Consider the following 25,865-nt stretch of genomic DNA (forward strand, 5'->3'; position numbering starts at 1 on the left):
TGAAATAATAATTAGTATATAGATGAAAAATGATTGTGAATTGCATCTGAATAATCATAACCCAGTTTCAATCGTATTAAAGGAGCACTCCACTTTTCCACTTTCCTCATTTTCCAACTCCCCTAGAGTTAAACAGTTGAGTTTGACCGTTTTTGAATCCATTCAGCCGATCTCCGGGTCTGGCGGTAGCACTTTTAGCATAGCTTAGCATAGATAATTGAATCTGATTAGGCCGTTAGCATCTCTCTCAAAAAAATTAACAAAGCGCCTGAAAATAGTCCCCAGCTAGGTAACTAGAAGTATTATTCATTGTTAGTTCATGTTAACTACAACAAGGAAACCTTATTGTAAAGTGTCACTGATACTTAATACACAGATAGGTTTCTTGTTTTCTGCTATGTGTTTTTAATTTTCACATTTAACCTCGTTTGAACTGATTCTAACTGATTATTACATTTATTTTAGTCCAGCTGGAAGTGACGGAGCAAAGACAGAAACTAAACGATGTGAAGAAACACTGCGACTTCAAAACTCAAGGAATAAAAGTAAAAAAGCTGCACTCCTGCTCTCAGTGTGGAAAGAGTTTCCAGAATAAAGGAAACCTTAACAAACACATGAGAATTCACACTGGAGAGAAACCGTATACATGCACTCAGTGTGGAAAGAGTTTCGGAGATGCAACAGGTTTAAGAATTCATCTGCACATTCACTCCGGAGAAAAACCATTCAAGTGTGATCAGTGTGGGAAAGGTTTTAATTCATCTTCAAATCTAATGCAACACCTCAAAGTTCATTCAGGTGAGAAGCCGCACTTGTGTTCTTTCTGTGGAAAGAGTTTTTCACGGATGGACAGTTTTAAACTGCACCAGAAAATACACACCGGTGTGAAAGATCATGTGTGTTGTGACTGTGGGAAGAGCTTTACTGCGTCCTGTGAACTGAAACGGCACCAAAGAGTTCACACTGGAGAGAAACCGTATTCATGCACTCAGTGTGGAAAGAGTTTTTCTCAAGCATCAGGTCTCAGTGTTCATCTGCTCCGACACTCTGGAAACAAAACGTTTAACTGTGTTCAGTGTGGTAAAGATTTTATTTTGTCATCAGATCTTAAAGACCACCTGAAAGTTCATTCAGACGAGAAGCCTTATGTGTGTTCTCTCTGTGGAAAGAGTTTTCCACGGCTGAAGAGTTTTAAACAACACCAGAAAATACATAATGAAGTGAAAGATCATGTGTGTTGTGAATGTGGGAAGAGATTTACTAGAGCTGATTGTCTGAAACGTCACCAACAAATTCATACTGGAGAAAAACCTCACAAGTGCTCATTTTGTAACAAGAGTTTCGCTCGGTTGGTACGCCTAAAATCACATGAGCGAATTCATACTGGAGAGAAGCCGTATATCTGTACTCGGTGTGAGAAGAGTTTCAAAGATGCAACAGGTTTAAAAAAGCATATGTTTATTCACACTTGAAAAAAAACTATTTAACTGTGATCAATGAGGTAAAGATTTCAATTTGTCATCAAGTCTAAAACAACACCTTGTAGGAAACTCAGAAGCGAAGACCAGGAGACTTGGTCATAACTTCATCCGGATTCTTTATTGAGAGCACAAGCTGTCGGTAGCTGCGGTCATAACGGCGTGTCCTAACCAGACGCGATGCAATAAGATCTAGCGACAAATAATTGGTCTGTCCACACTTGACGTGACGCAACTGCGAGATGCGTAAAAATCAATCAAAACCCACAGCCAATCAAAACAGCGTGTGGGCGGAGTCTCGCGGCGAGTGCACGGCACCAGAGAGTAATCTTGACGGCACGCGCACGAAAATGGATAAGTAGCTACATAATCAAATTCACAAATATTACACCATTTAAACAGTATTCAATTACATAGGCCACTGAGTTACTAAAATAATCTTTGTCAAATAATACATTTGTTTCTTCACAGTTTGAACGTTCTTGTTTCCATTTGTTTCATTTCAAGATCTGAGGTGATCCATTGTTGCTTTTACAGCTACAAAGCTGGAGCACTAAATGATATTCAAAGTTACATTACACGCTTTTAACATTAAATAAAGCACATAAACACTACCTGAGATTATTATTTCGTTTGTTGTTCCAGCTCGACGTCGCAGAAAAATAAAAACTGTTTCTAAAATAGAATCGGCGCGTCGCGGCTGGTTAGGACAAAAACTCTGATTAAAATGGAAAAGATACCTTTTATTGCGGTGTCGCGTCGCGTGTAGTTAGGACACGGTGTAAGGCAGTGTACATTGTAGTTTATATACTTTTAGAGGGCAGTGCTTAGAAATGGAGACAAAGCACCTGGGTGACGACCTTAGAGTCCCTGTAAAGTAATCTGACTCCTTTAACTTACAGGACTGGCAGAAATCTCTTGCTGGAATCTTTGCTTAACAGCTGATATCATCATCACCTTAAATGCTAAATTCAATGGACTCTACCTTAGTTTTTTATGTTATGTTATGATATGTTATGTAACAGGGCACACGATTGTACATTGGCAGATCTTAAACAGATTCTTACATTTTTAATTCCACAGCCTGAAAATTCGTTCAGATGAGAGGCCTTATGTGTGTTCTCTCTGTGGAAAGAGTTTATCAAGAGTTTTAAACCGCACCAGAAAACACATAATCAAGTGAAAGGTCATGTGTGTTGTGACTGTGGGAAGAGCTTTACTGCATCTAGGCTAATTGACTGAAACAGCTCCAAAGAATTCATACTGGAGAAAGACCTTACAAGTGCTCATATTGCTCATATTTTTTACATTGTATTCATTATGTTAACAGCTTGTAATAATTACTTCAATGAGCAAATTTATTGATTCTGCGGCAGAATCAGAGTTTCTGCCTTAATTCATTGTTAGCTAACTGCGTGATTTGTATATGTACATTTCTGAAATACATAACTTGGACACAGTCACCTCTGATAACAGATCACTCTAAATTGTAATCTAAACAAATGCATTTTCTGTAAAGCTGCTTTGAAACGATATGTATTGTGAAAAGCGCTATGCAAATAAATGTGAATTTAATTTAATTTAATTGTGACAAGAGTTTTACTAAGTCTGGAACCCTGAAATCACATGAGCGGCTTCATACTGGAGAGAATCCGTGCTACTGTACTCCGTGTGAGAAGAGTTTTACACGTTTATCAGGCCTTCTCACTCATGTAAAAAAATGTTGCAAGTGAGCAAAATAAGCTTTTTAATGTCATATAGTAAATACTGTGAGATAAAATATGGAGCTGATCCCTTCGCTTCACCTTGGCCCGCCGACCTGTCGGCGCCGCCGCCGCCGTGGCTCCTCGCACCCTCGGCTCCACCATAGACCTTTGTCCCTCCAGCTCCACCATAGACCCTCGTCCCTCCGGCTCCACCATAGACCTTTGTCCCTCCAGCTCCACCATAGACCTTTGTCCCTCCAGCTCCACCATAGACCTTTGTCCCTCCAGCTCCACCATAGACCTTTGTCCCTCCTGCTCCACCATAGACCTTCGTCCCTCCGGCTCCACCATAGACCTTCGTCCCTCCGGCTCGACCATAGACCCTCGCACCCTCCAGCTCCACCATAGACCTTCGTCCCTCCGGCTCCACCATAGACCTTCGTCCCTCCGGCACTACCATAGACCTTCATCCTTCCGGCTCGACCATAGACCCTCGCACCCTCGACTCCACCATAGACCTTCGTCCCTCCGGCTCCACCATTAACCTTCGTCCCTCCGGCTCGACCATAGACCCTCGCACCCTCGACTCCACCATAGACCTTCGTCCCTCCGGCTCGACCATAGACCCTCGTACCCTCGGCTCCACCATAGACCTTTGTCCCTCCGGCTCCACCATAGACCTTCGTCCCTCCGGCACTACCATAGACCTTCATCCTTCCGGCTCGACCATAGACCCTCGCACCCTCGACTCCACCATAGACCTTCGTCCCTCCGGCTCCACCATTAACCTTCGTCCCTCCGGCTCGACCATAGACCCTCGCACCCTCGACTCCACCATAGACCTTCGTCCCTCCGGCTCGACCATAGACCCTCGTACCCTCGGCTCCACCATAGACCTTTGTCCCTCCGGCTCCACCATAGACCTTCGTCCCTCCGGCACTACCATAGACCTTCATCCTTCCGGCTCCATCAGAGACCCTCGTCCCTCCGGCTCCACCATAGACTCTTGTCCCTCCGGCTTCACCATAGACTCTCGTCCCTCCGGCTCGACCATTACCTTCGTCCCTCCGGCTCTAGACCGAGATTTATCCTTTAGCGTGCGCAGCTCAAACAGCAATACATTTATAACTATAATTGGGACTGTCATATACATGCCATTATAATGAGAACACTATTGTAATAAAAAGTTGTGAATTATCTGGGCTTTGTTGCCGTTTCAGCGCGTTGTTGTGGGAATAGCGCATCCAGAACATTATTACACATTCGGACCAGCACAGTCAAGTTCGCTTGTGCATTCACGTCGTTTTGTGCAGATATAAGTCGTAATTTTAAGTTTGATGTAATATAAATATCTGATTATTATATTATGCATTCAGTTGATTTAAACAACCTGCTAGAAAAGTTCTTCAGTTTCCCGGTGCTCGTTCTCTTCAGCTTCAGCACGCGCGATCAAGCAGCAACAACAAAACATTTAAAGCTATGATTGGGACTGTCATATCATTATAATTGTAGCCTATACAATTATTCACAATTTCCACGTGCTTTAAAGCTTTGCCGGGTAAACATTTAATTGGCATTCTGTTCTGACATGATGCATTTTTTATGAGCGCGTACACGCGGACGCACTGTCAAACGATTTTTGTTGAGTCAGACCCATCTGCTAGCGATTGGGGGCCGAGACTGAGAGAGCTATATGGCGCTACATATGGCGCTATCATGAATACAAAATACAATACAAAATTTGGGTGACCCTCCCCCTAGACTAAAAAAAGTTGGATGACCCTCCCCTCAACAAAAAATGAAGACCCTCCCTACACTATTTTCCTCCGGTGGTCCATTCCATAATTTCCGAACGGTCCCTTAAGAAACATGTGGCATTATTGGAGATTGACTGACTTTTGTTCTTCTACATGTTGGAGCCCAGCAACACAGATCTGATGTGATTTACTGAATGCGGCCCCTTTAAGAAAGACACCGCGCGCACTGAGCATGCGCAGAAGAGAGAAGCGCGAGAGCCTCTCTATAGTTTTGTTTTCTTTCTTCTCCTCTATAGTTTTGTTTTCTTTCTTCTCTCTCTCTTTTTTTTTTTGTTGTTTCCTTTGACGCTACTATGAATGTAAAAGTCGAACACGTTGTGATCCCCTGTAAGTGTATATTATGTTAATGTTCTTGTTAATGCAATAAAAGATAGAAGCGCGAGAGACACGAGACGAGCGCCGAAACTTTAACAATTTGAAGCTGAAAGTGACGCTGTTAACGATCGTGGATGAAGGACAAATGTGGAATATTTTCTTCGGATGTCGTATATTTCCAATCTGCAGGTGAGAGATGTTATATTTCTAATGTAAGAATTGCCTAAATGTACATTGTTCGTAGCCTAACGTACAGATAATTAAATCATTAGTTTTGATCAGCCTCTATTCGCTATGTAGTCTGATGTATAAAGGCATATTGTGTATTACAATATTTCTGTTATCTTTGTTAGATTCCTGTTTAATTGATATATTAATTAAATAATTTAACATGGGACTTGTTTCATCCTTATAAAATCACATACAAGTCACATAAAAATGAACAACCTTCATATAGAGCCGTTTTAAATGCTACCATATAACCGTATCAAAATTATCTATTATTCTTAAGTCAAGCACACATGGTAATTCATTTAAGAAGTGTAATTATTAAAGTACTTCAGTATAAACTCTGTAACCTCAGATTTGGCAGATCTGGTGTCCCTCACAACAATTCACCAATTAAGAAAGCTTTAGCTTAGTTCAACCGAAAATTGCAATATATGATCAATTAAATTAAATAATGAGCAATATATGCTAAATTAATCTGAAAACAAAAAAAAAAAACATTTAAATGATCATAATCTTGTAGTACTTGTTATCCACATTTTGATGGTCGTGTTAGATTATTTCATTTTGTGACCTTCATTCTCAGTCCCTTAATCAATGGTTTCTGTCGTCTTATGTTATATTTCTGATTAGTTTAGATATTAATTAAATAATATAATCTGTGCCCCATTTCATCCTCATCATGGGTTACATGAAAATGATCAACCTACAGTTGTTTTATATGCTACTAATATGTAACCATCAAAATGCTCTATAAATGAACTACATTAAAGGCACCATATGTGTTTACTGTTAAAGTAATCCAGTATAAATTCAGTAACTTATCTTTGATTTTTCCAGATCTGGTCCTGTGGGCGTCAGTATCACACAGTTCACACCTGCAGTGAAGCCCCTCCCACAATTCACCAATAAATACTGGAAATATTCCCATCATCCTACAAGAGGACGACAAACTCCAGGAGTAGCAGCTGAAATCTGTGTGACTGTTAAAGATGGAGTTTATTAAAGAGGAGACTGAAGACATGAGGGATCCAGAACCATCCAGAATAAAACATGAAGATACTGAGCAACAAATAGGTTGGTGTCCATTCTTGATTCTTCATTGTTGACTGCTTTAGTAGCTCTGAAATATGGATGACAAATGATAGAGAAATGCATCTAAATGACCATAACCCAGATTTAATCGCATTAACAAGTGAACGACAGAACTGAACTTTGCACATTAAAGGGGTCATGACATGTTTTTTTAAATTTTATTATTATGTTCCCTTAGGTGCAATTATAGTATTACTATAGGTTTTTTTTTACAAAAAACTTTTAAAATGTAGTGATTTATGACCTTTTCCCACCCTGTTTCTCATCCTCTGATTCAAACAGTCTGTTTTGGGGGTGTTTCCCCTTTAAGAGTTCAGTGTTAACGCCCACTGTTATGATTGGCTAACGTCAGTGCCTATGCATCAATTATTAACGCCCCCAGCCAGAACATTTGCGGATTCAGCGTATTTAAAAAGTAGTTTAAAGTTTTAAATACATTACTTACAGTTTGCGTCGTCGATGTTGAGGCCAGAATAGTCGGCACGGACTTATCTTTGAGCAACAGTTTTCTGGCAAAGCCAGCATCATTTTGGGATTTGTTCTCAAAACAGTCATCCTTCAAAAGGATTAACTAACGCTTAAACTAACACTGCCGTTACTGAGACGTCCGCAAAAAATAAAGTGCATCCATTTTTCCCTGACGACTGGATCTTTCGTAGCGTATTCAAAGATGTTGTTTGTCCACAGCCAGGAACAGCACATCTGCGTGGCATCGTAATTTCCCTGTACACAGACCCACTCGCTGTCCGTCGACTGAACACTTGTGAGGCGCGCGGGCGCGACGATGATACGAAATGAGCGTAGTTGCCTTACGCTGGAGGCGGTCATATGCAAACGCTGGTACGTCACTTCGTACCGTGACGTCACTTCTTACCATGGATCCAGAACGAGCTGTATTTAGAGCTTGATTAAATAAATGATTCGTTTATAATGGGGAGGACGTCTTAAGCTATAAAACTTGCAGGACGTTTTAATGGTACAAAGACCTCTTATATACCAAAAGATCAAGGCAAATTTGGTTTCTCATGTCATGACCCCTTTAAAGATACGTTATACAGACAGGTGTCTTGTTTTCTGCTTGCTAAGTGTTTTTAATTCTCACATGTAACCTCATTGAACTGATTCTAACTGATTAATATGTTTATTTTAGACCAGCTGGAAGTGAAGGAGCAAAGACAGAAACTAAATGATGTAAAGAAACACTGCGACTTCAAAACTCACGGAACAAAAGCCAAAAAGCTGCACTCCTGCTCTCAGTGTGGAAAGAGTTTACAAAAGAAAGTAAGCCTTATGATACACATGAGAATTCACACTGGAGAGAAACCGTTTACATGCACTCAGTGTGGAAAGAGTTTTTCTCAAACATCAAATCTAAGTAAACATCTGCACATTCACTCTGGAGAAAAACCATTCAAGTGTGATCAGTGCGGTAAAGGTTTTAATTCATCTTCAAATCTAATGCAACACCTCAAAGTTCATTCAGGTGAGAAGCCTTATGTGTGTTCTTTCTGTGGAAAGAGTTTTTCACGCATGGACAGTTTTAAACTTCACCAGAAAATACACACCGGTGTGAAAGATCATGTGTGTTGTGACTGTGGGAAGAGCTTTACTGCGTCCTGTGAACTGAAACGGCACCAAAGAGTTCACACTGGAGAGAAACCGTATTCATGCACTCAGTGTGGAAAGAGTTTTTCTCGAGCATCAACTCTCAGTGTTCATCTGCTCCGTCACTCTGGAAAAAAAACATATAACTGTGATCAGTGTGGTAAAGATTTTATTTTGTCATCAAGTCTAAAAGAACACATGAAAGTTCATTCAGACGAGAAGCCTTATGTGTGTTCTCTCTGTGGAAAGCGTTTTCCACGGCGGAAGAGTTTTAAACAACACCAGAAAACACATAATGGAGTGAAAGATCATGTGTGTTGTGACTGTGGGAAGAGCTTTACTACATCTGAGCAACTGAAACAGCACCAACAAATGCATACTGGAGATAAACCTCACAAGTGCTCATATTGTGACAAGAGTTTTGCTCGGTTGGTACGCCTAAAATCACATGAGCGAATTCATACTGGAGAGAAGCCGTACAACTGTACTCAGTGTGAGAAGAGTTTCAAAGATGCAACAGGTTTAAAAAAGCATATGTTTATTCACACTGGGGAAAAAACTATTTCAATTTGTCATCAAGTCTAAAACAACACCTTGTAGGAAACTCAGAAGCGAAGACCAGGAGAGTTGGTCTTACCTTCATCAGGATTGTTTATTGAGAACACGAGCTGTCGGTAGCTGCAGTCATCAAGTCTAACGATGTGTACATTGTAGTTTACATACTTTTAGTGGGCAGTGCTTAGAAATGGAGACAAAGCACCTGGGTGACGACCTTAAACAAAGCATGCAAATGAAGTATCCATGTTTAGGAACCCACCATAGACTCTAGTGTTACCAATCCTAATCCAATTAGCATAACTATTCAAAGACTGGGACAGGGGCTCCAAGAGCCATTAAAGACAAAGGGTGAGAGTCTCAGTAATCTGACTCATTTAACTTACAGGACTGGCAGGAATCTCTTGCTGGAAACTTTGCTTAACAGCTGATATCATCATCAGAACCTTAAATTAAATGGACTCTTCCTTATTTTTTCATGTTATGTAATGGCGCTTTTCCACTGCATGGTACGGCTCGGTACGGTTCGACTCGGCGCGGAACGGTTCGGCTCGCTTCGCTTTTCCACTGCGTGGTACGACTCGACTCGGTACGGTTCGGTTCGCTTTAGCTCGGTTGCTTTTCCACTGCAGTTAGTACCGCTTCAAAGTTGGTGGGACTGATCGTTAATAGTTGCCGCCTCTACTGGCTCGGTAGTCACTTTTTAGTTTTTTTTTATTTGTTCCTTCCCTACACTGTTTGTAGGTCCGGTGGTAGCCGTGTGCGGCTGTGAGCTGTGCTACTTCTTGGAACACTTTTTCATTCCGTATTGCCCCATCCAGCTCTCGCTGGATCCGCTCCTCGGCAACCAACGAGAGGAACGTCTGCACCTCGTCCACTGACCACGATTCAGCCATTTCTTGTTTGATTTTTTTTTACTTCTTTTGTCAAGTAAATACTCTAAAAACAGGTGCTACTGCGTTGGCTGTTGTCTGGCTATTTAAATCTAGCGGGTTTAGTGTCTCGTATCGCAAATACAATGACGCTGAAGTGACGATTCTGTCTGACCAATCAGTGATCTGCAGTGTTTTCACGTCACATTTAGTATCGGTACGGTAAGCTTGGAACCTCAACAGAGGTGGTACCATTTAAATCGAGCCGTGCCGTACCGTACCATGCAGTGGAAATGCGCCATAAGTGAGCCGTACCAAACCGAGCCGTACCGTACCATGCAGTGGAAAAGCGTGCCGTGCCGTACTGAACCGTACCGTACCATGCAGTGGAAAAGCGCCATAATGTAACAGGGCATACGATTGTACATTGGGAGATCTTAAACACATTCTTAAATTTGTAATTCCACAGCCTGAAAGTTCGTTCAGATGAGAAGCCTTATGTGTGTTCTCTCTGTGGAAAGAGTTTTTCATGGCTAAAGAGTTTTAAACTACACCAGAAAACACATGATGAAGTGAGAGATCATGTGTGTTGTGAGTGTGGGAAGAGCTTTACTGCATCTAGGCTAATTGACTGAAACAGCTCCAAAGAATTCATTGTTAGCTAACTGCGTGATTTGTATATGTACATTTCTGAAATGCATAACTTGGACACAGTCACCTCTGATAACAGATCACTATAAATTGTAATCTAAACAAATGCATTTTCTGTAAAGCTGCTTTGAAAGGATATGTATTGTGAAAAGCGCTATGCAAATATATGTGAATTGAACAAGAGTTTTACTAAGTCTGGAACCCTGAAATCACATGAGCGACTTCATACTGGAGAGAAGCCGTACTACGGTACTCAGTGTGAGAAGAGTTTTACACGTTTATCAAGCCTTCTCACTCATGTAAAAAAAATGTTGCAAGTGAGCAAAATTAGCTTTTTAATGTCATATAGTAAATACTGTGAGATAAAATATGGAGCTGATCCCTTCGCTTCACCTTGGCCCGCCGACCTGTCGGTGCCGCCGTGGCTCCTCGCACCCTCCGGCTCCACCATAGACCTTTGTCCCTCTGGCTCCACCATAGGCCTTTGTCCATCCAGCTCCACCATAGACCTTTGTCCATCCAGCTCCACCATAGGCCTTCGTACCCTCGGCTCCACCATAGACCTTTGTCCCTCCGGCTCCACCATAGACCTTCGTCCCTCCGGCTCCACCATAGACCTTCGTCCCTCCTGCTCCACCATAGACCCTCGTCCCTCCGGCTCCACCATAGACCCTCGTCCCTCCGGCTCCAACATAGACCCTCGTCCCTCCGGCTCCACCAGAGACCCTCGTCCCTCCGGCTCCACCATAGACCCTCGTCCCTCCGGCTCCACCATAGACCCTCGTCCCTCCGGCTCCACCATAGACCCTCGTCCCTCCGGCTCCACCATAGACCCTCGTCCCTCCGGCTCCACCATAGACCCTCGTCCCTCCGGCTCCACCAGAGACCCTCGTCCCTCCGGCTCCACCAGAGACCTTCGTACCCTCGGCTCCACCATAGACCTTCGTCCCTCCTGCTCCACCATAGAGCCTCGTCCCTCCGGCTCCACCATAGACCCTCGTCCCCCCGGCTCCACCAGAGACCCTCGTCCCTCTGGCTCGACCAGAGACCTTCGTCCCTCCTGCTCCACCATAGACCATGCCTGCGCCGCGGACTTAAAAGTTATACTCTGGCTCCACCAGAGACCCTCGTCTCTCTGGCTTTTTCCCCCTATCATTTAGTGCTCCAGCTTTGTAGCAACAATGGATAATTCACCTCAGATCTTGAAATGCAACAATTGGAAACAAGAACGTTCAAACTGTGAACAAACAACATGTATTTTAATAATGTTTGAATAGTGTAATATTTGTGAATATGATTATGTAGCCTACTTATCCATTTGCTAGTGAGTGCCGTCAAGATTACTCTCTGGTTCTGGGCACTTGCAGCGAGACTCCACCCACACACTGTGGGATTTGATTGATTTTGCATTTTGTGGTCAGACAAATAATTTGTCGCATCATGTCTGGTTAGGACACATTGTTACAGTGTAAATAAAGTTGTTGTTTTTTTTGGGGGGGGGGTTAATTGTGTGCTAATTAGTTCTTTCTAGAATTAGATATATTAATGTAATTTTCATATTTACTTTAGTGTACTAAATTGTTCTGATGATACATGTTATTATGATAAATAAAACAGAAACAGCATCTTGTCTCGTTTGATCTATTTAATGAACACAGAATGAGTTATATAGTTTATAGCACAGGAACAACTGTGTAGTAACTGGCCTGTTTTCATTGGCAGCAGTTGTAACAGCAATGTTGTGACCCTCTGATTGTTCATGTATGGAAAAATTTTCAAGTGCTTTTTTCCAGTTTTTAAATCCAGTACTGACAAAAGCTGGGTCTATACTCTTGGCTTGTGCTGGTTTCCCTGTCTTGAAGTACTTAGAGCAATGAAAACACAGAACACCACCTGTACCCATACTAACATGCAGGCAAGGATACTTCTCATACCATGATTTTCGGTCTTTCATCACTTGTTTTTGCAAAACTTTAGGGTCAGGTTGATTTGGCTTTGTATATGTCATTATCATGTCAACATCTTCTGTCTCTTTGTTTCCTCCTGTCCCTCCTTGTTGTTCTGTCCCTTCTTCTTCTGTCTGTAACTACTGTCTCTCCTTCCTCATGCTGTCTTTTTCTACTGTGGCTGCCCTCCTCCTGCAGATCCTCACTTGACTGACTAGGGCCTGCCTTGGTGTCATCAGAAATTGCCTGCAGGCCAGGAGGACAACATTTTAAATCTTATAATTTCAGTTAACCCTTTGTACCTCTATAGAATTTCACAACCATGTGAAATAAAAACATATTCCTGAGACTTAATGGCTAAAACTGCTATTTCAAATGTCTAAGAATAACTCAAAATTTTAAGTTTAAGTGTTAATTACAAGTTTGTTGCAATTTATATATTATAAATATCTTTCAAATTATGTATGACATATTAAGAAATGTTTTTCATAGCCCATAATTTAAGAATCTATATCCTCCGTTGCTCCGTAAAAAAAAAAAAAAAACATGATTTCCTGCTATAAGTGTCACATTGTTAATGTGTTTTGTTCTGTGTTGTGATCTTGTTTCCCCCTGTCTTTGTGATTTTTGGTTTAGTCCTGTTAGTTTTTCCCTGTTTCCCCTGTTTAATTAGTAATTCCCGACACCTGCATCTTGTTAATTTTCCCATTAACCCCAGTTCTTTTAAGCCCTGTGTTTTCCCTTAGTGTTTGTTGGTCGTCGTCAGTATAAGGTAGTGTGTTCTGAAGTCCTTGATTGTTTTCTGTTATTCCTGAGAGTTTATTCATTTAATAAACTAACTGCATTCGAATACCCGTGTCCTCGTCTTCGGCATCCTGCACCAAACCTGACAATAAGAGGATGTCAAAAGTTGATTTATGCCTTTATTTGTTGTTTGCATAAACCTTGCACCACACAAATTTACTTATTATAATTATTTTTTATAGTGGCTTACACGACAGTGAACATACCTCAGTCAATTTATACAGTACAATGGGTTAAATTATACGACGATAAATTGTTTGATTTATCCAACCATTCTTTTTGTGTTTATTCATTATTTGCCTCTGTCCACTCACCTAAATGCATAGTTATGGTCTCCACATTTTGCTGTGTTTGCAAAGTGCAGAAGCCTTCTTGCCATTATTGTCAGACTAGCTATTCCCCTTAACAAATCTAATCTGCCACATGATCTGGGAAAGTCAACAGGCAAAGGATACTTACATTGTTTGGTTTTTGAAAAAACGAGGTGATTGTTTTTTGTCTCTTCATGGACTAGTTGCACGTGGCCGCCATTTTGGATTTCTGAACAGCGAGTGTGCGGTTAGACACTTCCGGTTTCGCATTATGCCCGGTGCAGGGAGCCGGAGAAAGCCGAAAATTACCTTTTATAGTTGTTTATAGAATCAATTATATAACTTAAAATACTACCAAGATCCATATTACTATCACACGAGCCAATGGCAATTAAATGCACGGATGCATAGTCAGATTAATGAATGAAATACAACTGTTCACGAACAGAAGATTGTATTGGACTCATGCTGCATACCCAATGACAACTGTAAATATAATTACAACTACGATTAAAGTTGTTAAATAAAATACCCCGTGCACATTCACATGTTTGCCCTGTGATAGGCTACAATTTATCTCCATAAATACTATTTTCTCATTTCTGCATAGCCTATATATTTTCACTTACTCGATCAGTATCATCACATATTTTACATTTACATTTTTAACTGTTGGTAACACTACCACAAAAATGTACTATAAGTTTGTGTATATTTTACACATAGTAAAATACTGTATGCGCTGCTTATAAACACCAGACCGATAATTATTAATGAAACAGATGCATGAAAGCTGACTTTGTTGTAACGTGACGAAACGGTACATAACGGCACACAACAATGAAGTGTTACCCTCCGAAAGGCAAGTCGTCTCTCTTGATTCCTAAAAAACACTCATTGTGAAAAATTATCTCTCTAGTAATGGAACTCGGTCGCTGTTGTCTCTTGCTCTCGCTGTCTCCCGCTCTTGATGTCAGAAGTTTTCACCGGAAGTACTGGCCCGCACACTCAGGGTTCGAACGTCAACGGTCGCCATTTTGTGCACGGAGCGAGTGGCATTTATACCATAGACAGTATATAAACTGGACACAGCGACCCCATAGGTTTCAACGGAGAGCAGTGAAGTCAATTAGAAGCACTTACTTCCTGATCGCAAGGCGAACTGCGCAGGCTCAAACTGAGCTTGACGACGTAGATGTGACGTGAGCAACCTGTAGGTCTTCTAGTAGCTGTGCCGAGAGAAATCTGAATCATTCCCTTCCGAATCTCGCAGAGACGGAGAGCGTGGGTATTTGCTGTCCATGAGCTAGCAACGGGAGCAACTTTATCACTCTCTATGGGCTTCTCCCTTGACTTTATGCCTCCACGTCCTCCCGATTCCTTGCGAGCTTCTCTGCCTGTCCATACGGTAATTTTTCGACTTGTGCGACAGAGTCGCGCGGGTATGACGCAATCGTTAGCCTGTTTTTACAAAAACTGCTTCTACGGGGCCATAACGTAAGATACAAGGTAATGGAGCCTTTTATACATTTTCGTGTTTCTTTAGAAATAAACAATGGACAAACGGTGTCTTTAAACGCCTCAGATGTAAAGTTATTCGCTGTCAAAGTGACGCCAAAATGAATGGGAGTCAATGGAATGCTAACAGCAGGTGGGGGTCCGCTAGCCAATGGCGGCGCCCAGGTCGGCTTCAATATCTTTCGGAACACTGCCCCCCTGATTTATACACATAGACATGTATAAAGGCTAGATGGCTTACCGGCGCTGAGAGCCAATGGGACCCGACGACGTCACACGGCGGCCATCTTAGGACAGGACCGCTCGTCCAGTTATAACATTAAAGTCTATTGTGCATGTAGTGCTGAAATAACTATATTTTGCTCAATTTTCAACCGATTTTCAAACGGCTTGGTGTGTCATAAACGTCAGGGATGCCATGAAACACACATCTACGCTGCAATGTTAAGCGTTTCTCAAAACGTGAAGCTACAATTTAAACATCGGCATCAGCACAAATCATAGCCACGTTAATAAGGTTTGTAATAAACCAAACCGTTTGTAAATCCGTCAAGAATTCAGCAAGTTACGAGCATTTGTCACTCACCTTCCGTCCACAGCAGCAGGGAGCAGCAGCGCAGTCTCCTGACCTAAGATGGCCGCCAAAGTGACGACACAGCTGACTCCGCCTTGAGCCATCTAGCCTTTATACATGTCTATGTTTATACAGTCGATTTTTTTTCAGTTCAGAAAATCACCGACTCAGCTCAGTCATAGATGGTATATTATCACTATGGTTACCGCTCCTACAGGCACGATTGAGACAGCTACCAGCTCCTCATAGGACCCCGGCGTCACTCAAGAGTCGTAGCACACACACACAGAGAGAGAGAGAGAGAGTGTGTAAACGTCGATGGCATCGTGTGTTTATTGACAACAGAACAGCGTGTAGTGAGAACGTGGGTACAAAGTAATGGTGACCGGTGTAGATTATTATTGTGTGTCAGCCTGCGTCTGCCCGACCCGATTCTGAAGCGCAGCGGCGGGCCGAGACACTACTTTGGCTAGTGTATATAGCGAAAACACTGGTTAATCCTCTGTTTTACCGATTTGTGTTTTCTTTCTCACTACTATAGAAGCGCGAGAGACACGAGACGAGCGCTGAAATTTTAACCATTTGAAGCTGAAAGTGAATGAAGGACAAATGTGGAATATTTTCTCCGGATGTCGTATATTTCCAGTTTGCAGGTCAGAGATGTTATATTTATCATGTAAGAATGTATGTTGTTGTGTTGCCTAACATTGTTCGTAGCGTAACGTAACGTACAGAGAATTAAATTAGTTTTGATCTATATGTAGCCTCATTATAGTAGCCTAGTCCAGGCACGGCGCCAGGATTCCAGTTTTGGATGGGCCAGACCAATTGTGGGTGGGCCTTAAATTAAAAACGTTATCCAATCACTGTTAAACCAAAATAAAAATTACTGACTAATATACTGTTATATTATCTGTACGTATACATTATATAGATTTTAATAGCTTGATGTTCTTCAAATATTTTGTAGCATTGTTAAAAAGTTTCGGTGCAGGACGGACCTATCCGCGATCGCTCTCCTTGGTTCTGATCAAGAGCGCTTTGGAATCTGACCAAATTTTGGTAACTCTGCGCTTTTAGTAACTCTTCTACTCATAGCATAGGCACATAATAAGCAATAATAATATAAATGGGGGGTCTGGGGGACCTCCCCCAGGAAACATTGGGCATTAAACACTTCATTTCCTGCATTCAGGTGCATTTTTTGTAGCATTTTAAATGATAGGTAAAATATAGAATGCTTTATTTGTAAAACTGTAACAGCTATTCACATAAACACAAATAAATAATACATGAATATTAAATAATATTTAAAAAAATGAATACAAAACTATATATATATATATATATATACTGTGTCTTTACATTCAAATAATAATGTTTCATATAATCTAGAGTATATATGGAATAAATAGCATTCAATACAAAATGAGTAGCCTATCTCTCATATATTAAAATCTAGTTTTTATGTGAAAGATTTGCTTTGTTGTGCATTAGAACCACACCAGGCATTTTAGTCATATTACAAAATAATTTATTGAGGCCAAACATAATATAACACTAACTGTGTCACTTCACCACGTGACAGCAGCAAGCAGGCTCCTGATTGATTAACGCGGCGCGAATAGACGCAGAAGTTCAGATTTTTCAGCTCGTCAAACGCATGAATGCACAAATAGCACTAACCAAATCAACCGCGCCGCGGGAATTTTTTACGCGCGTACGCGTCTTTGCATTGACATAACATAGAAATCACTCGCGCCTGACGCGCTATTCGCGTCCTGTCTGAACGCATAGTCATCTGACTTGAAGTTCAATGATAGGAATGAAACAATGATTGAGTTGTTGTTAATTCTCCATTTTCAGTGTATGTTTCATTAAAAAAAATGGCGGCAAAACAGCGATTAAAGGCCGTTTAGCTCGCGAGATGAGAAAAGTGACATCGGTTGCTATAGGTATCAGACAGAAAAGTTGATGCTAGCGACGTTAGGATTTCCTAACCTGAAATAAGATAGGATGAAGCAAGATAAGATTCCTAAAGTTATTTAGTATTTGCATCGGTAATACCAATTGGGGAAAATCCTATCTTAGACTCTTCCTGTAATACGGCCCCTGATATCTAGCTAGCTATCCATCTGAGGGGAATAACGTTAACGTTAATTTACACAAATCAGTTGAATAGGTTACTTCATCTACATTCTTCACGAGAAACGGAATATGGCTCACAAAATGGATTAGCTATAGGCAAAATTGTAAGGTCCCACGTACTTATACATGTTCTGCATTAATACCACATTGAGTACAGGGCTAGATAAGTTAGACCAGGGTTTGCTAAAGAGCCTTCACAGACCTGAGCTTAATGATGAGGGAATGGCGCCAGTAGTATAACTCTCATCCGCCTCGTATCGTTCATCATGACTCCTTATTTTACTTTTTAAAAAGTGTCTAATGTCCATAATAGCTAGTTACCACCAGAAGCCACAAACAACAATGACAGTCAAGCCCTATAGCTGTAAGTTAACAGATGGCTCTTTCAGGCTCTCTCCTCTGGTGCGCACTCTAAATACAAGCATGCTGTAACCATAGTATTTACATTTATTCGCGACTTACAATTGCTATATATCAGAGGTCGCACACCTCTGGAGCAACTAGGGGTTAAAGGTGGGGTATGTGATTTGCAAAACGGCCGGCAGATTTTGAAAATACACAACTCAAATGGTCCTACCTTCTTTCCTTTGACTCCACCCATTCAAAGAACATGGACATGGATGGGGGGAGGGGGGGATGGTACGACCGTTTGATTGACACACTTACTGTCCAATGATTCTAGGTGGTCTTGGAAATGATTGGCTGGAGTTTTTCGAGTCCTGCCCGTTCCACAGATGATTAAATTGCTTAATTTTTATTGCAGTGCTTCTAACTCAGTGGCTGTAAGTGGGTTAGGAATAGGATTTTAAGTAATTTTGAAAAAATGGCCAAAAAAGAGAATTACATACCCCACCTTTAAGTGTCTTGCTCAGGGACACATTGGTGTCTCACAGTGGATTCGAATCCGGGTCTCTCACACCAAAGGCATGTGTCTTATCCATTGCGCCATCACCACCCCATAGTAACTTTGATCTGCTTGAACACATTTTAATCGTCTTTAATACATGATTGATTCCGAAGGATAGATTAAAAGACCTGGTCAATTTTTTTTAAATAAATACAAAATTATTTAAAAAATAATAATTATCAATAAAAAAAAAAAATTGAGATCTGGGGCTATAAAAAAAACGTCCGGGGCTTCATGTCTAACGACGCGCCTGGCCCTGAACACTGTAGGAGGAGTTCACATGCAGGTGTTCTGCTTGCGTCGCGTGTGAAATGTCTTCATCCCAGGTACAGTGGCATATATTTCAGGATGTCATATGAATATAATTTCATGGGTTTTATTTTTTTTTCAAACGACAAATGATCGCGATGCTCACGTTTACAAGCCAGCGTCATTATAGTAGCCTAGTGTATTGGTTACCGTTTTACTGAATCTATATGATACTTCAATGCAATGTTTGAGTGGTAGATAATAACCATATATCGTCAATATTATAATATCAAGCTACCATAGATGAATCTGAAAATTTTACAAATCGATTTGCATTAGCTTGAGGCAAGACACATAAACAAATATAACAGACATGTTAGGTATCCTAAAATATGATTTTGTACATCTTATATATTTACTTGCAAGAATGTAGCCCCTACCAAACTTGTACATGCTGTTTAGACATAGGATTTCATTTGATATTTGATAATTTCTCGTTTCCTCTTTTTGCTTTCCTCCGACAAAACCTTTGCTTTCTTGCTTTTCTGTGCTGCTTCGGCCATGACTATAACATTTGGCAAACAAACGCTAGTTTGGCTCGCACGTCCGACTTTAAGGAAGTGGAAGTGACGTATATGCCGTAAAGCAGTCGAATTTTGTAGTTCTCTTTGTTCGCCGGTTACTACCCGAAACCCGAAGTTTAAAAGTACGATTAAAAACGCTACAGACCCCGTCAGGCTATGGCAGACGTGTCATTCAACTTATTGTAAGTCGATGTACCATCACAAGAGACTTAGAAATATATTATGAAGGTTGAAAAGTTACCTAGAGCTGCTTTAACAACATCAATCTCAGTCCCTTAATCAATGGTTGATTTCTGTCGTCTTATGTTAGATTTCTGATTAGTTTAGATATTAATTGAATAATATAATATGTGCTGTGTTTCATCCTTATTATATCCTGGGTTACATAAAAATGATCAACCAACAGTTGTTTTATATGCTACTAATATGTAACCATCAAAATGCTCTATAAATGAACTACATTAAAGGCACCATATGCGTTTTCTGTTAAAGTAATCCAGTATAAATTCAGTAACTTATCTTTAATTTTTCCAGATCTGGTCCTGTGGGCGTCAGTATCACACAGTGATCACAGTTCACACCTGCAGTGAAGCCCCTCCCACAACAATTCACCAATAAATACTGGGAATATTCCCATCATCCTACAAGAGAAGGACAAACTCCAGGAGTAGCAGCTGAAATCTGTGTGACTGTTAAAGATGGAGTTTATTAAAGAGGAGATTGAAGACATGAGTGATCCAGAACCATCCAGAATAAAACATGAAGATACTGAGGAACAAATAGGTTGGTGTCCATTCTTGATTCTTCATTGTTGACTGCTTTAGTAGTTCTGAAATATGAATGACAAATGATAGAGAAATGCATCTAAATGATCATAACCCAGATTTAATCGCATTAACAAGTAAATGACAGAACCGAACTCTGCACATTAATGATACTTTATACAGACAGGTGTCTTGTTTTCTGCTTGCTAAGTGTTTTTAATTCTCACATGTAACCTCATTGAACTGATTGTAACTTAATAATACATTTATTTTAGACCAGCTGGAAGTTAAGGAGCAAGGACAGAAACTAAATGATGTAAAGAAACACTGCGACTTCAAAACTCAAGGAACAAAAGCCAAAAAGCTGCACTCCTGCTCTCAGTGTGGAAAGAGTTTCCAAAAGAAAGGAAAACTTAACAAACACATGAGAATTCACACTGGAGAGAAACCGTATCCATGCACTCAGTGTGAGAAGAGTTTCAAAGATGCATCAGGTCTCAGTGTTCATCGGCGCCGTCACTCTGTCGAAAAACCGTTTAACTGTGATCAGTGTGGGAAAGGTTTTAAGTCATCATCAAATCTAAAATCACACCTCAAAGTTCATTCAGATGAGAAGCCTTATTTGTGTTCTTTCTGTGGAAAGAGTTTTTCACGGTTGGACAGTTTTAAACTTCACCAGAAAACACACACCGGTGTGAAAGATCATGTGTGTTGTGACTGTGGGAAGAGCTTTACTACATCTGGTGAACTGATACGGCACCAAAAAATTCACACTGGAGAGAAACCGTATACATGCACTCAGTGTGGAAAGAGTTTTTCTCGAGCATCAACTCTCAGTGTTCATCTGCTCCGTCACTCTGGAAAAAAAACATATAACTGTGTTCATTGTGGGAAAGATTTTATTTTGTCATCAAGTCTAAAAGAACACATGAAAGTTCATTCAGACGAGAAGCCTTATGTGTGTTCTCTCTGTGGAAAGAGTTTTCCACGGCTGAAGAGTTTTAAACAGCACCAGAAAAGACATGATGGAGTGAAAGATCATGTGTGTTGTGACTGTGGGAAGAGCTTTACTACATCTGAGCAACTGAAAGAGCACCAAAGGATTCATACTGGAGAAAAACCTCACAAGTGCTCATATTGTGACAAGAGTTTCGAACGGTTGGGACGCCTAAAATCACACGAGCGAATTCATACTGGAGAGAAGCCGTACAACTGCACTCAGTGTGAGAAGAGTTTCAAAGATGCAACAGGTTTAAAAAGGCATATGTTTATTCACACTGAAAAAAACCCAATTTAAATTTGTCATCAAGTCTAAAACAACACCTTGTAGGAAACTCAAAAGCGAAGACCTGGGGCCTCATTTATAACCGTTGCGTACACACAAAACAGGCCCTGAAAGAGGCGTACGCCACTTCCGACGCATAAGTTGTGATTTATAAAAACAAACTTGATGGGAAAATGTGCGCACCTGCACGCAAACTCTGACCCATGCGTACAAACGTTTTGGAGACGGAGCAGTTTGGCGACACCGATGGTGAGCTGGAGTTAAATGTCTTTTTGGTCACTTTTAGACAGAAAATCGAAATAAAATTATACATATACAGAAAGATAATACAAATATAATTTCACTCACCAAGCCTATCACTTGAAGCAAATATCCATACCTTAAATGTCCGCGCCAGCGAGCGTGTTGGGCCGTTAAGTGAAACTGACGCATATCTAACGGCAGATGAAGTAAAACTGTAAATCTTCATAATGAGTCCTAATTATAAATAGGCTACAGTTTATATAAAACAATGATTTAAACTATGTTTTATTTCTGATATACACATTTAAATTAAATATGCCATTCTCATTAACGGAGTTAAACACTTAAACTACATGATGACATTTACTGAAAAGTAAAAAAATATATATATATATACATATATTATATTCAATAAATAGCCTTTAAATATTTGTTGTGGATGCAATGCTTTTGAACATTTTTCCTTAGGCATGCTGTGTTTTAATGTTTTAACTACAGAGATAATTGCTTATCATGATAATAGCAGATTGTGCAAATATAATGCACAACAAGGTCGATCTGTTTCCATTACAAATATAAATCAATTCAAAATACTATTTGGCCAGTGGAATGTAATGTAATGTGACGGCACATCGATTTCATATTTTCCTAATGTCTTGTACCGTTAAACATGTTATCACGTGAATGAATAATCACATGCAAATGATATGCAGATGAGGATATGCATAGTAAAACTAGGCGTTGTAAGCTCCATATATGGTTATCTCGAGGAGGAGACATGTGCGCACAATCTTCCGCTGAGTGGGATTTATAAAGTGAATCCTGCGCAGGTTCTGGCGTACGCACGGTTTTATAAGTCTGAATATTTTTTTGTGCACGCCATTTTTGGCTTTCGGGCGCACGTACACTTTTAGTAAGTATCCTACGCACAGTTTTATAAATGAGGCCCCAGGAGACTTGGTCGTACCTTCATCAGGATTGTTTATTGAGAACACGAGCTGTCGGTAGCTGCAGTCATCATGTCTAACGCCGTGTACATTGTAGTTTATATACTTTTAGTGGGCAGTGCTTAGAAATGGAGACAAAGCACCTGGGTGATGACCTTAAACACAGCATGCAAATGAAGTATTCATGTTTAGGAACCCACCATAGACTCTAGTGTTACCAATCCTAATCCAATTAGCATAACTATTCAAAGACTGGGACAGGTGCTCCAAGAGCCATTAAAGACAAAGGGTGAGAGTCTAAGTAATCTGACTCATTTAATTTACAGGACTGGCAGAAATCTCTTGCTGGAAACTTTGCTTAACAGCTGATATCATCATCAGAACCTTAAAGGATAATTCCGGTATTTAACACCTTGAGTCTATATTGTAGTTTGTTTTGGATGAACAACATTTTTTTGACAATGGTTCCTCTCTCGAGTTTTTGACTATAATAGAATTGGCCATGGACCCATTTAACATTGGAGTCAATGGGCATGTCCGAAAATGTAATTAAAACAGCCAATAATGTTCGTTTACAAAACTGTTAAACTCACCGAGTGGTTAGTGGTGTTCATTGATGATTATAAACAATATATCGTCGCAATATATGATTCCAATCCGTTTATTTTGCTATAGTGGAACTATTTTTTCAGACACTTCACAACCGTGTAACTTCCGCTCAATATTTGAATCTGAAGCGTTAGCACACTCCCGACCACTTGATGGCGATAACCGATGTTTATGTCTCGCGGGACACTCACGGTCACAGTCGAGTTCAACTTCATATTGCACTGGTCAGTGGTCACGTCTTTCAATATTTTCAAGGTTTTGTTTGTTTATTTCGCTTACTCTCCCGGAGCACAGTTGCTCTGCTCGCTAGCCTTATGAGAAACGGAAGCGAGCAAAAAGACTACATCGACCAAATGTAAACAGCCCCCTTTCCGTTTCCGGTAGCGCATTTATATTAACGAGCACTCAGTCCTTCAACAGAATTCAATGGGATTTTACAAAATGACGAATAAAACACGACAGAAACTGTATTTCGCAACACTTTTTGTTTCTGGAACATCAACGAACACCACTAACCACTCAGTGAGTTGCACAGTTTTGTAAACGAACATTATTGGCTGTTTTAATGACATTTTCAGACATGCCCATTGACTCCAATGTTAAATGGGTCCATGGACCAATTCTTTTATAATCAAAAACTCGAGAGAGGAACCATTGTCAAAAAAATGTTGTCCACCACTCTTGTTCATCCAAAACAAACTACAATATAGACTCAAGGTGTTAAATACCGGAATTATCCTTTAAATTCAATGGACTCTACCTTAGTTTTTCATGTTATGTTATGTTATGTTATGTAACAGGGCATACGATTGTACATTGGCAGATCTTAAACAGATTCTTCAATTTGTAATTCCACAGTCTGAAAGTTCGTTCAGACGAGAAGCCTTATGTGTGTTCTCTCTCTGGAAAGAGTTTTTCACGACTGAACAGTTTTAAACAGCACCAGAAAACACATAATCAAGTGAAAGGTCATGTGTGTTGTGACTGTGGGAAGAGCTTTACAACATCTAGGCTAATTGACTGAAACAGCTCCAAAGAATTCATTGTTAGCTAACTGCGTGATTTGTATATGTACATTTCTGAAATGCATAACTTGGACACAGTCACCTCTGATAACAGATCACTCTAAATTGTAATCTAAACAAATGCATTTTCTGTAAAGCTGCTTTGAAAGGATATGTATTGTGAAAAGCGCTATGCAAATATATGTGAATTGAACAAGAGTTTTACTAAGTCTGGAACCCTGAAATCACATGAGCGACTTCATACTGGAGAGAAGCCGTACTACGGTACTCAGTATGAGAAGAGTTTTACACGTTTATCAAGCCTTCTCACTCATGTAAAAAAAATGTTGCAAGTGAGCAAAATTAGCTTTTTAATGTCATATAGTAAATACTGTGAGATAAAATATGGAGCTGATCCCTTCGCTTCACCTTGGCCCGCCGACCTGTCGGTGCCGCCGTGGCTCCTCGCACCCTCGGCTCCACCATAGACCTTCGTCCCTCCGGCTCCACCATAGACCTTCGTCCCTCCGGCTCCACCATAGACCTTCGTCCCTCCGGCTCCAACATAGACCTTCGTCCCTCCGGCTCCACCATAGACCCTCGTCCCTCCGTCTCCACCATAGACCCTCGTCCCTCCTGCTCCACCATAGACCCTCGTCCCTCCGTCTCCACCATAGACCCTCGTCCCTCCTGCTCCACCATAGACCCTCGTCCCTCCGTCTCCACCATAGACCCTCGTACCCTCGGCTCCACCATAGACCCTCGTCCCTCCGTCTCCACCATAGACCCTCGTACCCTCGGCTCCACCATAGACCCTCGTCCCTCCGTCTCCACCATAGACCCTCGTCCCTCCGGCTCCTCCATAGACCCTCGTCCCTCCGACTCCACCATAGACCCTCGTCCCTCCGACTCCACCATAGACCCTCGTCCCTCCGGCTCCACCATAGACCCTCGTCCCTCCGGCTCCACCATAGACCCTCGTCCCTCCGGCTCCACCATAGACCCTCGTCCCTCCGGCTCCACCATAGACCCTCGTCCCTCCGGCTCCACCATAGACCCTCGTCCCTCCGGCTCCACCATAGACCCTCGTCCCTCCGGCTCCACCATAGACCCTCGTCCCTCCGGCTCCACCATAGACCCTCGTCCCTCCGGCTCCACCATAGACCTTTGTCCCTCCGTCTCGACCATAGGCCCTCGTACCCTCGGCTCCACCATAGACCCTCGTCCCTCCGTCTCCACCATAGACCCTCGTACCCTCGGCTCCACCATAGACCCTCGTACCCTCGGCTCCACCATAGACCCTCGTCCCTCCGTCTCCACCATAGACCCTCGTCCCTCCGTCTCCACCATAGACCCTCGTCCCTCCGTCTCCACCATAGACCCTCGTCCCTCCGGCTCCACCATAGACCCTCGTCCCCCCGACTCCACCATAGACCCTCGTCCCTCCGGCTCCACCATAGACCCTCGTCCCTCCGGCTCCACCATAGACCCTCGTCCCTCCGGCTCCACCATAGACCCTCGTCCCTCCGGCTCCACCATAGACCCTCGTCCCTCCGGCTCCACCATAGACCCTCGTCCCTCCGGCTCCACCATAGACCCTCGTCCCTCCGGCTCCACCATAGACCCTCGTCCCTCCGGCTCCACCATAGA

At 41.6% G+C, this 25,865-nt stretch overlaps 3 protein-coding genes across 6 annotated transcripts in view; all 3 read left to right on the forward strand.

Annotated features, from left to right (window-relative positions):
• LOC306997034 (uncharacterized protein) overlaps positions 1-25,865 on the forward strand; it is a 56,029-nt gene that overhangs the window by 296 nt on the left and 29,868 nt on the right. Inside the window, exon 2 of one of the 2 annotated variants that reach the window (XM_079610043.1) lies at positions 466-3,056. The exons of the other annotated variant lie outside the window; for it this stretch is intronic. Within the exon in view, the coding sequence (XP_079466169.1) occupies positions 466-1,472 (1,007 nt within the window). The 3' untranslated portion in view covers positions 1,473-3,056. Of the gene's footprint in view, positions 1-465; positions 3,057-25,865 lie in introns of those variants that run through there. 2 annotated transcript variants of the gene reach the window in all.
• LOC306996626 (uncharacterized protein) lies at positions 5,178-12,798 on the forward strand. 2 transcript variants are annotated; one of them, XM_079609349.1, is made up of 4 exons: positions 5,178-5,505; positions 6,385-6,621; positions 7,790-7,920; positions 12,467-12,798. In XM_079609349.1, exons 2-4 carry the CDS (start codon positions 6,537-6,539, stop codon positions 12,476-12,478), a joined length of 228 nt encoding a protein of 75 aa, XP_079465475.1. In that variant the 5' UTR covers positions 5,178-5,505; positions 6,385-6,536; the 3' UTR covers positions 12,479-12,798. The 2 variants fall into 2 exon arrangements, with proteins under 2 accessions (XP_079465475.1, XP_079465474.1); XM_079609348.1 differs by lacking the exon at positions 12,467-12,798 and having other exon boundaries at positions 7,790-8,952.
• LOC306996627 (uncharacterized protein) lies at positions 15,691-21,700 on the forward strand. 2 transcript variants are annotated; one of them, XR_013797130.1, is made up of 4 exons: positions 15,691-15,839; positions 16,017-16,128; positions 19,898-20,146; positions 20,403-21,700. XR_013797130.1 is itself a non-coding variant. In XM_079609350.1 (2 exons), exons 1-2 carry the CDS (start codon positions 20,062-20,064, stop codon positions 21,422-21,424), a joined length of 1,107 nt encoding a protein of 368 aa, XP_079465476.1. In that variant the 5' UTR covers positions 19,898-20,061; the 3' UTR covers positions 21,425-21,696. The 2 variants fall into 2 exon arrangements, 1 of the variants encoding a protein (XP_079465476.1); XM_079609350.1 differs by lacking the exons at positions 15,691-15,839; positions 16,017-16,128 and having other exon boundaries at positions 20,403-21,696.

This window comes from Phoxinus phoxinus (genome assembly GCF_949152265.1).
Source record: "Phoxinus phoxinus genome assembly, chromosome: 4".
Taxonomy (NCBI): Eukaryota; Metazoa; Chordata; class Actinopteri; order Cypriniformes; family Leuciscidae; genus Phoxinus; species Phoxinus phoxinus.

Coding starts and splice junctions, on each gene's coding strand:
- LOC306996627 (XM_079609350.1), top strand. CDS start 20,062: ATGGAGTTTATTAAAGAGGAGATTGAAGACATGAGTGATCCAGAACCA. Junction 20,147..20,402: donor AGATACTGAGGAACAAATAG/GTTGGTGTCCAT, acceptor CATTTATTTTAG/ACCAGCTGGAAGTTAAGGAG.
- LOC306996626 (XM_079609348.1), top strand. CDS start 6,537: ATGGAGTTTATTAAAGAGGAGACTGAAGACATGAGGGATCCAGAACCA. Junction 6,622..7,789: donor AGATACTGAGCAACAAATAG/GTTGGTGTCCAT, acceptor TGTTTATTTTAG/ACCAGCTGGAAGTGAAGGAG.